This window comes from Camelus bactrianus, chromosome 10, assembly GCF_048773025.1.
Source record: "Camelus bactrianus isolate YW-2024 breed Bactrian camel chromosome 10, ASM4877302v1, whole genome shotgun sequence".
NCBI lineage: Eukaryota > Metazoa > Chordata > Mammalia > Artiodactyla > Camelidae > Camelus > Camelus bactrianus.
Window position 1 is genome coordinate 49,413,801 of NC_133548.1, and position 10,641 is coordinate 49,424,441.

The 10,641-nt window shown below is 56.1% G+C and overlaps 1 protein-coding gene across 5 annotated transcripts in view; it reads right to left on the reverse strand.

The window, feature by feature from the left end:
• ARRB1 (arrestin beta 1) overlaps window positions 1-10,174 on the reverse strand; it is a 71,250-nt gene extending 61,076 nt beyond the window's left edge. The window contains exon 1 of one of the 5 annotated variants that reach the window (XM_074372643.1): window positions 9,585-10,174. In XM_074372643.1, the coding sequence (XP_074228744.1) occupies window positions 9,585-9,604 (20 nt within the window). In that variant the 5' untranslated portion in view covers window positions 9,605-10,174. Of the gene's footprint in view, window positions 1-1,026; window positions 1,143-9,584 lie in introns of those variants that run through there. The other 4 variants (XM_074372644.1, XM_074372641.1, XM_074372642.1 and 1 more) reach the window with 4 other exon arrangements.
• Between the last annotated feature and the right edge of the window lie 467 nt (window positions 10,175-10,641).

Consider the following 10,641-nt stretch of genomic DNA (forward strand, 5'->3'; position numbering starts at 1 on the left):
CCTGCACAAAGCAGCGCACGTAGCTCTCCTCCCGAGGTGGTGTGGGCAGCACACACCAGCGCCCTAGGCAGGGGGACAGTCATGATGACCTCTTGGGCCCAGGAATCAAAACAAAACAGCGCCTCCTCCAAGGCCCCTCTGGGGAGGAGTGGAAGAAGGAGGCAGGGAATCGGACTGAGTTATGTAACCAGCTTCCTGGGAGTCAGAGGCCCTGGCATGTCACAGTCCAGCGCTGTGGGGGGAGGCTGGGGGAGGGGGAGGCGGCTTTCTTCCCCTCTTTTGCTGCTTCTCCTCCAGACCTCGGCAGACCTCTGCAGCCGGCACTGCTTTCCAAGTGCCCCAGCTTCAAGCAGGCACCTCCCGCTAGGGGTTGAGAACCAGGAAGGGCTGTTGTTGTCTGAGTGTGTGAAACAGCAGCTTGCTGGCTTCCCTGGCAGAAAACCAGGCTTTGGGCTCCGCACCCGGCACCTGGGGATGGGGGCTAAGGGAGAGAGGCCTGGGACCATGCCTCCACCCTGTCCCCGGCTTCCCATCCCCCAAGTTCTCCCCACTTCCTCCTAGAGAATCCCCGTAAGTGAGATGACAAAAGGGAGGGAGGGGGCCAGGCTGCCCCAGCACCAATTGCTCCACCCTTCCCGGCCCTGGGCAATCTCACTTCCCTTTCCAGCCATTATCTGACCTTCTCCTCTGGCCCAACGCAGCCCTCCACCCCCGCATACCCAGCAGTGCACACAGTCCTGGGCAGGATGGGGATGCGAGAGAGAGAGAGAGAGAGAGAGAGAGAGAGAGAGAGAGAGAGAGAGACAGAGACAGAGACAGAGACAGAGACAGAGACAGAGACAGAGACAGAGACAGAGACAGAGACAAGAGAGAAAAGCTGAGGTCCACTGCCAGTCTTGAATAATAACAAGGACCTTTATCAAATCCTTACCCTCTCTGCCCACAGCAACCACATGCAATAGGTGATACTATTACCCTTATTTCACAAATGAGAAAACTGATGCCAAGACAGTTTAAGACCCTCACCTGGGGTCGTGGAGCCAGTGCACAATATTGCTGGACAGCAAAGCCAAGTCTAGGTGATTCTGAAATCCAAATCTTCTGGCTATAACTTCAGGGAGCCCCATCCCCACACACCTGAGGGTGTCACTTGGGAAATTCCTAAACTGTTGGAAAAAATATTACACAACTCTAAATCATCACTGAGGACACTAGTTTGGGAAACACAGGACAGTCATGAGGACAGGGCAGGGCTAAGGGCACGACAGAGGCCCAGAGCTTGCTGGCTGCCACCAACAGTCTTCCCTTCTGATTAACCTATAGCAACTCAGTCTCAGGCTGGATCAGACCCATACACAAGCTACCACTTCCAGAAGACAGGGCTGCTAGATGCCAAGCTATCGAGCAGAGAAACACAGCCTGCTGTTTACACCCCTTCCCCTGCCAGCTGTTGAATCGACAAGCAAAGAGTCCTAGAGACTTTCCAGGCCAACCCCCTTCCCCCTTGCTGCCTGACACACAGAGAAACTGAGGCCCAAAGGGGAAAAGCAGCTCGTCCATGATGTCACAGGGTCAGTGAACAAGTGGGTCCCTGTCTCCCAGACCAGATCCCTGCCCTGATTCATCTCACTTGAGTGCTGTCCCCAGAGAGCACCCTCTGTTTCTCTCCCTGCTCCCCTCACCACCCTCTCTTCCCACTTTCTGCTTCCTTTTCCCAGCTCTGCTCAGCAGGCCCAGTGTCTGAACTCCCCCTACATAGCATTCCTCTCCTTCTCACATCTCTTCTGAGCCTCACCACCCACCCCCATCCCACCACTCCTCTGGGCCAAGGAGCAACTCTTGGGTGGTTTAATTAGCTGATTATGACCACAGCCTGCTGGATCCAGTGCCCAGAATTCTGTCCCCAGCAATTAGGTGGGTTCTGAGTACTTGCCCAGTGGGAAGCTGATGAGGAGTTCTGTGCTCTGCCAGTGGGCTAGCGGGGAGAGGGGGGCTCTCCAGTTGCATAAAGAACTCCATGATAACCAGTGGTTCATCGGCAGCCATGGTCCCCTCCTCATGTCAGGTCAAACCACGCTGGATATACTGTAGCCAGATCCAGATGTCTACCCTAATGGGGGACTCCCTACTCTCCCATGTCACTGCCAGGCCCAGGAAAGACTCAATAAATGTCTGAGAATGGGCATGATGAACAGAACCCACCCTCTGGGGGGTCAGGAAGGGATGGCGCCATGTCAGGGCACGTATCTAGGAAGTAGAATTTGGACAAGCAGAAAAGGAGCAAGGATGGCATTCTTGATGGCAGGAGCAGCAGGAGCAAAGGCACAGAGGCTGGAATGAGCCACCAATCCCCTGCCAGGTAGCTCTGGTTGTCCAAAAACACATTCTCCTAGCAAGGTAAAGCCCGTCATCCAGTAACCTCCACCCTTCAGGTCCTAGAGAATAATCTAATGCCTGTGGCACCGGGTCACTTTTAGATATTTCAGAATCAGCGGTGATGTCCCATTGTCCTCACCCACCACACTGCCCATCCCCAAGTATATCTTTTCCCAGTGAAACACCTACGTTACCTCCTTGGCTGAACAAATATTTATGGAGCTCAGTGCTATGCCAGGTCTGCACAGGTACAAAGGGACAACAGACCCAGGCCAGGTGCCCTTGGCCTCACAAAGAGGTCATCACTAGTGTGCAGATAAGCAGGGCCCATGAAGAGAGGGAGAAATGAGTGCCGACAGAAAGAGAGAGAGAATGAATATATGGCCAAAAAAGGTTATAAGACACTTGGAGATCAGTGAGGGCTTCCCAGAGGAGGAGGCCATGTGTGATCCAGACCTCGAAAGACAGGAAGGGTGTTGTGAACTAATCTCATATAACACTGCACTTGTGCCAGGGACTCGTCTCCTAGCTGTACCTATTTTAACTCATCTAATCCTCAAGACAACCTATAGTGCCAACACTATTGCTACCCCATTTTACAGATGAGGGAGTTGCAGTAGAGAATGGGTTAAATAATCAGCAGAGTTCTCCAGGCTGGTAAGTGGCAGAGCTGGCTTTTGAAACCAGGAAATCCGGTTCTTCCTAGAACCTAACCACTATGCTAATGAGCCTCTAGTATTCCCTAATCAGATCACAGAGGGAGCCGTGGGCACCCAGAGGAGGGCACAGCCTGGGCAGAGACAATGAAAGCTTCCAGGACCCGCCTGCCTGCTGGTTCCTGCAGGTGCTTTGAGAGGTGGAAGGCTGCTGAGGTGAGGACCTGTTCCCTCTAGGAGAAGCAAAACCCACGCCCACCCAGGCCCAGCTCCCTGACAGTCTCAGTCCCACTGGTGTGTGGCAGAGATCTGAGCTGCCCAATCCCCTACTTTTGTCCCCCAGAAGAAAGGTCACCCCAAACCCACTAGCAGAACACAGGAAACGAGTGACTCAGGAAGAAGAGCATACACTGGCTGATTTGACTTCCATAGGGACACCAAGTTCCAGAGAAGATGAATATCGTGCCCAAGGTCACACAGCAATGAGCACACATTAGAGTGTACCTCTGGGAACCGCCCCACCCCACCGATACATCCCTGCTTCCACAATCCACTCCCCACCTGCTTCCTGGTCCTTTGCCAAACGAATCCTCATCCATTGACTGCATAAGCTGGGGGTAGGGGATGAGGCTGCAAAAGGACCAGGAGGACCAGCTGTGGGGCCAGAGGCCCAGGGCCAGTATGGCAGGGAGTGTCTGCCTCATCCAGGCCCACACCCCTTCAGTTTCTGGGCCTCTGAGTGTACCCTGGAGAGAGAGCCTGCACCCTACATGGCCTCTAAACAGCTCAGACCTTGAGTGAAGGGTCCTGCCTCCTGCGGGCCTGACAGGGGCCACAGCACCCTACCTGCTCCAGATTCCTCTCTGGGTACAGGAGGACCCATGGGACTGGCTGTGGTCTCAGCCAGGCCAGGCCCAGCCCTACGAAGAGGGAAAGCTACTCAGGGGCTATGGTGACTTCAATCACACAGAACTCCAGGGACCTGTCTGGTCCAGTCCCTGGGGCCTGGCCTCCCAGGGATCTCATCTGGCACCAGGTCTCCTGGGAAGGAACAAGCAGTTCCTCTCAAGTGGGACTAAAGATGGGGCCAGGCCCAGGAAGGAGGTGGTGCGTCTCCAGAGAGATGACCCTGCCAGGGCTCCTTGGGAGGGAGGGAAGGAGGGAGGAGATTGGGACAACGGTGTCCTTTGTTCCCCTCTCAAAAGCAGCCACCCTGTCTCCCCCACCCCCTCTGTTCTATACCCCCTCATAGGACTCAAGCCACCCTGAGGCAGGACCCATTCTGCACACAGGAGGGAGGGAGGGTGCCTGGGAACCATCAGGGTTACCTGTTTTAATCCCGGGGGGTTTATACTGGAGATGTGCCCCACCCCCAGGAGCCCCTGGCTTGATGTAGGAGTCACAGCTCCCACCTGCAGAAGCCTGCCTGATGGGGGAGAAACAGGCTTCACTTGCAGGTGGCCTATTCTGACAGGGGGTACATCCGCTCCGCCAGGACTTCCCAAGCTGATGGAGGACACCCCCCATATACCCAGTCTAATGGGGAAGCATGGCTTCTACCCTTAGGGTTCCCAATGGGAAAGACCTAATTTCAGCACGCTAGGGCTGCCACCTCCCTCAGCAGCCTCACGCCTCACACACCCACACCTGCACCCACTACCTGCACCTTGGCCTAGACTCTTGTTTCTGTCTGGAACACCTATGCCTTCCTCATGCCCCAGGACCCAGCTCAGGGGACACCTTCTCCAAGAAGCCTTCCTCAAGACCCCTAGACTGAGTCAGCATAGGCATGCCTGCCATGAGCAGCTCACACTCCCGCGATGTCCCTCCCACCCAGAACCCCCACCGCTCCCAGCCCAGGGTCTCACACCCTTCTTCATTCAGCTCTAGGCACGGAGTAAAGCAAGATCCTTCCCTTCCTTCCTCCTCTGCCCCCTGCAGCCCAGCTTTGCCCTCATGGCTCCGTCAAAACCCCTCTCACCAAGTCACCAGACACTGCCTTCTGCCTAAATTCCAGGGGTCTTTCCCAAGCTTGCCCTCTGTTGGTCCTTCCCTGCTCCTTTGGCTCCCAGGACACAGTTCCCCCTGTCCCCTTCTTCCTCCTCTCTCCTCCCTCAGGCATGGATGCTCTCCAAAGGCTCAAATGCCCCCAGCCATCCTCTCTTCATAGCTAGACCTTCTCCTTGCAGCATGTCATCCACACTCCACAAGCCAACAGAGACTTTCAAATCCCTGCCTCCCACATCCATCCCTACCCTGAGATCCAGACCCACCTATGCAGAAGCCTCCTTATATCTTCCTCAACTTCCAGTCCAGCTCTTGGTCAAGCTGATCCCCGCTGCAGACCTCATCAGACGGTCAGCCTGGTCACTCTGGCAGCAGCGGAGGATGGCTTGGCGGAGGCCAGGAGGCCACTCCAGGTGTGCTGACTCCTGGCCTGTTGTTCTTCCACTGCCTCAGCCCCGAGGTATGGCACACCCACGACTCAAGACCCTCAAACCCATGCCAATGGGAGGCTTCAACCCTGGGCAGGGAGGCCCACACTTAGAAGCAAGAGTGCTGTGAAGTCTGAAGCCCAGAGGCAAGCCTAGAATCAGAGGTCAGAGACTGATCGGTCAGGTTCAACACTTTCACTCCCAGCAGCCCCATAAGCAGCCCAGGCCAAAGCCACAGGACTTCCCCATGTTCCAGCCAAGATGGGTCACATACAGCTTAACCGCCAAGAAAGACGACAGCCAAGGTTCACAGAGAGCTGGTGATTACGTGTCCCATGACACCCACCCTTCTTCCCTGCCAAAAAAGAAGAGTTCATAAACATCTGTAGGGAAGGAAATGTCACTCCATCCCACTGCCTCCCAGGAAGTCCCTCCTGTTGTCTAACTCTCCTTTATATTACCAATTGAGTTAGTAGGAACAGCAAGAACCAGAAGGGATGTACAACCTGGGGATGGGGCCACCGGGGAGGTGAGGGAGGCCAATTGTGAGCCAGACAACCTCTCTCTCCGAGTGAAAGCACAGAGCAGCAGGGCAGACAGGCCTGGGTTCAGAACCTCGTTAGCTGAATGGCAGTGAACTAATTACTTAACCTCTCCTAGTCTGTTTCCCAGTCTGTAAAATGGGAACAACAATCCTCACATTAATAGAATCGTAGGGAGAACCAAATGAGATCATGCATGTAAATCTGACATACACCAGACATCCAACCAGTAAGGCTAATGGACTCCACCTCCTTGTTCATATTTCCCAGTTCCATCCTATCCACAGCCTTAATTCAGATCACCCCTTCTCTCAGGCTCCTCCTGAGCCTCCTCACTGGTCTCCCTGCTTCCAGGCCCACCCCTCCCACCCACCCTCCTCACCACTGCCAAAGGCATCCCTCTGAAACAAAAATCTGCTCCCATCCCTCCCTTCCTCGCGCTCCTCTCTGAATCATCGTCGACTTCAGGAGAAAATCTTGTCTCCTTAGCTCGATATCCCAGACTGTTGATGACTGACTGGCCTGTGTTCACTCTCACCTGCCACCCCAGTCCAACCCACAGGCTGCACGTGTTACTTCATGCCTCCAAGCCTTGTCACACTGCACCCTCAGCGGGCAATGACGTCCCCAATCCCACCCCCTTGCACCAATGCCACCTCCTTCCCAAGACAGCTTCCCTCACCACACCCCCCGACAGGACTGGGATGGGGGACTCCTCCTTCGGCCTCCCACAGACATGTAACCCTGCATTATAATCACCTGCTCTGCTCTAAATCCTTTGGAAACAGAATAGAGCCATTCATTTCTAAACCCTCAGCCCCTGCACTCGGTCAACATTTGTTGAATGGATGTATGGTTGCTCCCAGGGTGCCCAGTTAGAGCAGTCATCATACTACCTGTTCAGTCCTATGCAGGTATTTGTCTCATCTCCTCTTTCCCCCTGGACCCTGGGAGTTCCTAAAGGGCAGTGACAGTTTCTGACTAATTCTCATTGTCACTTTCATATGGGATGCATTTCAAATCCAGATGCAGGATGGATGTGATGACTTCTGATCCTTGGAGTGCTGGATATGTGCAGTTTTCTCTTCTAAGTGAGAGATAAAGCAGAATCCCATGGCTTACAGAACAAGGCAAGGTACCACCCATTATTGATTTTTGTCTTTTTCTTCCAAATTACTCAGGAAACCTGTCTGGAAGGGAGAGGGACACCTCCCTGGACTACAGGGGAAACAGAGAGAGAGAAGGAAAAGGAGAGAAAGCAGGGCTACCATTACATGGACTAGAGCCAGGCCTGGGCACCAGACTTCGGGCAGCACCTCCTCCCCTGCCCAGCGTATTTAGTAAACACAAGGAGAGCCCTGAAAATGTTAAGTATGGATAGCTCCAATTTAAAATTGGGAAAACTGAGGTCCAAAAAGGTGAAAATAACTGCCTAAGAGCACGGGGAGTTGTGGAAAAGGCCTGGCCCCCAAAATAGGGTCCCCCAACAGGTCTGGGTTGCTCATGGGGTCCCCATCCTGCTAACAACCTATGCCAGCAGGGGAGCAGTAACACTTCCCCCCGAGTCACAAAGAGGCTAGCCAAGGCCCAAGAGGGGCTGATGGCGAAGCAGCACACAAGACACGAAGGAGAGGAGAAAGGGCTCCTGACTCTCTACAGGGAGAAAAGTCTGACCTCAATGGCCAGAAGGATCTTGGCTTTGGGGGACATGGACGTGGCGGAGAAGGGTCACACATCCTCACATGCTCCTGCTGAGGACAGATACCTAGGTCACAATCCTGGCCAGCTGGTTGCAGTGGGGACCAGCCATCAAGGTGAACGCAGAGGCATGGCACAATCTTCCGAAACCTCCCCCGCCAGCCTGGGCCTGCACACTCATAGCAGGCCATCCCATCTACGAGGGGCTGGCCAGTGCCCAAGGGTGAGCCACAGAGAAATGGGCCAAGTGGGCTCCAGCCTCTGCCCCTGCCTCTGACCCCTCTTGACCTTAAGCCAGTCAGGTAACCTCTCTAAGCTCTGGTTCCTCTTCTGGAAAACAGGAAGAAGAAAATTAATCTCCTTGAAGAGCTGTCAGGAGGACGGCTGGGAAGCAGTTTCTAAACCTTAGGAGTACAAGTTATCTCTGAGCCTCAGTTTCTTCTTCTGGAAAATGGAAAAATATCTAGGAGACTTTTCTTAGGCTGTTGAGAGAGAGTGTCAGATGCAGGGGGTGTTACATTGCATCGTCAGTGGTCCTGAAACATGATAACCACAGGGGCCATTTATCCCCAGTGTTTTAGCTACTTTGGAGAAGGAATGGGTCTTACACATCTTTGATCCCCACACTATGCCTCATACACCCCAGGCGTTAAATAAATAATTATTGGAAGCAAAGAGAGGGTAAGGGCAAGTGGAGAGGGGGAAGAAAGGAGGAAGAAGTGGGACACAAGGATAAAAGAAGGTAAAGAAAGAAAAGAATGAGTAAGAGGGGGTTGCAGGAGGGGTAAGAGGAGATGAGGGAAAAGTGTGTCAGAACTTAAGTAAGCTGGCAGAGTGAGTGGTAGAACTAGGGTAACAAAACTAAGCGCCTGACCAGGGCTTGTCTTGGGCCCCAGCCCCCTCCCCTTTTTGTCCCAGTTTCCCATTTTGGAGGCATACCTCTCCCTTTCTGAGTCAGGGCAGGCTCCTAAAGAGACAGGAGCCCCTCTTCACACCCCCAGCTCAGGAGATACTGGCCACCACCACAGGCTTCAGGAGGTCAGAGGGAAAGGAAATGCTGGATGGCAGGCATTTTTCCCAGGCTCCAGGGGGGCCTCCCACCCTGGGTGGTGTGTGTGTTTCCACTTCTCACTTCGTGGGGACTGGAGTGAGTGTGTCAGAGGCCAGGGACTGTTAGCACATGACCTGGGGTGTCAGTCTGATGTGTGTCTGTGGGGGTCAGCGTTGGTGTTATCTTGAGAACAACACCATGTTAGTGAGATACGTGCCAGCACAAGAGTTCCTGTCACTGTGACAACGTGCGTGTCTCAGTGAGAGTGCTTGTTCCAGGTAGTGCAAATGACAGTGCATGTGTGTGTCAGGGTAGGCAAACATGTGTGCACCAGCATGAAGGTGTGTTAGCCTTGACATGTGTAGGAGTGTGACCCGTGTATGCCAACACGACTGTCAGCAAGACCGTGTTGATGAGTGCGTACCAGGGAGTGTGTGCCAGTGTGTCACTGGATGTGATGAGATGTGGCAGTGAATGTCAGTGTGTGCAAGCATGAGCTCTCTCATGGATGAGTGTGTCCACATGGGCGTGTGTGCCATTGTGTGTCAACCTACCCACTGCGTCCCTGCGCCGGCTGGCTAGTGCTGGGTGTCAGCGAATGAGTGCGTGTGAGTGCCTCTGCCGCCTCTAGGTCTCCCAGCCCCCGGCCCTGCAGGCGACCACAAGGGAGACCTCGGGCGGAGGAGTGCCGAGAGCCGCGGAGCAAGCGCCGGCGCGGCCGGGGTGGCCGCGCACGCAGAGCCGGGACGCGCGGTCTAGAACCCCCGCCCGCGCCCGCGCCCGGGTCGCCCCCACGCTCGCGGGGCCGGCCGCCGCCCGCACTCACCGCGTCCCTTTGTCGCCCATGGTCCGTGGCGGCCGCAGGGAGGTCCGCGGCGTCAGCTCCCAGGCTGGAAAATCCCCGGCCGGCAGGAGGGGCGCGGGCCAGCCGGCTCCGGGCTCCTGCTCCGCCTCCTCCGCGCTCCCGGCCGCCGCCCCGGCCCGGTCCCGCCGCGCCGCACAGAGCCCGCCGCACAGCGCCCGCCGCGGCCGGGGCGGGGAGCCGGGGAGGCGCGGAGCCAGGGAGCCGAGCAGCCGAGCGATGGTGGGGGCGCGCGGGGGCCCGTGTGCGCGTGTGTGAGCGCCGCCTAGGCAGCCGCCAGGGCCTGGACGCGTCAGGGCCCGGAGGTCAGCATTCGTGGTCCACAGGGGTGCTGTCGGGGGCGCGCGCGCGCGCGCGCGTGTGTGTGTACGTGAAGGAGCACGCTTGGGTGGGTATACGTGCGCGTGTGTGCACGCGAGGGTGCGGGTGCGTGTGCACCGTGGTGTGCGCCCCCGACTGGGGAGTGCGTTTGCCTGGCTGGAGCGGGGTGCACGTCTTTGTGCGGTGTGCGTGTATGTAGGCGCGCTCCCTCGCGCACACCGAAGGTCTGCCCCTGACCCCAAGGCCGAGCTCGAGGCAGCGCCCCTGGTTGGGGGAGGGTGGGTGTGGATTCGGTGGGAAACTCCGGGTGCCCGCGGTGGCCTTCGCCCGACGCCCCACCCTCCCCGCCACCCCAACTCCCCGCCCTTCTGGAGAGAGAACACCCAACCACCCAACAAGGAAGAAGAGGCGGTGGGGACTGATGAAGGCAGTGTCAATGCTGAGGAGCTGACGAGAGTGGGAGGGGGACCAGAGGCGAGCGGTGGTGGTTGTGGTGCCTGCTCCGGAAGAGGAAGCACTGAAAAGAGGCGATAAGGAAGGGGGCATAGAGTTGGCTTGCTGTGGCCTGGGAATCTGACCTGGCTGGCTTTAATGGAAAAGCCCCCATCTAGCTTCATGGTCGGCTGTGGGTGACCCTGGACATTCGCCCTCTCAAAACCAACCTACAAATACCAGCTTGCAGAATTGTTCCTGGGTGTTT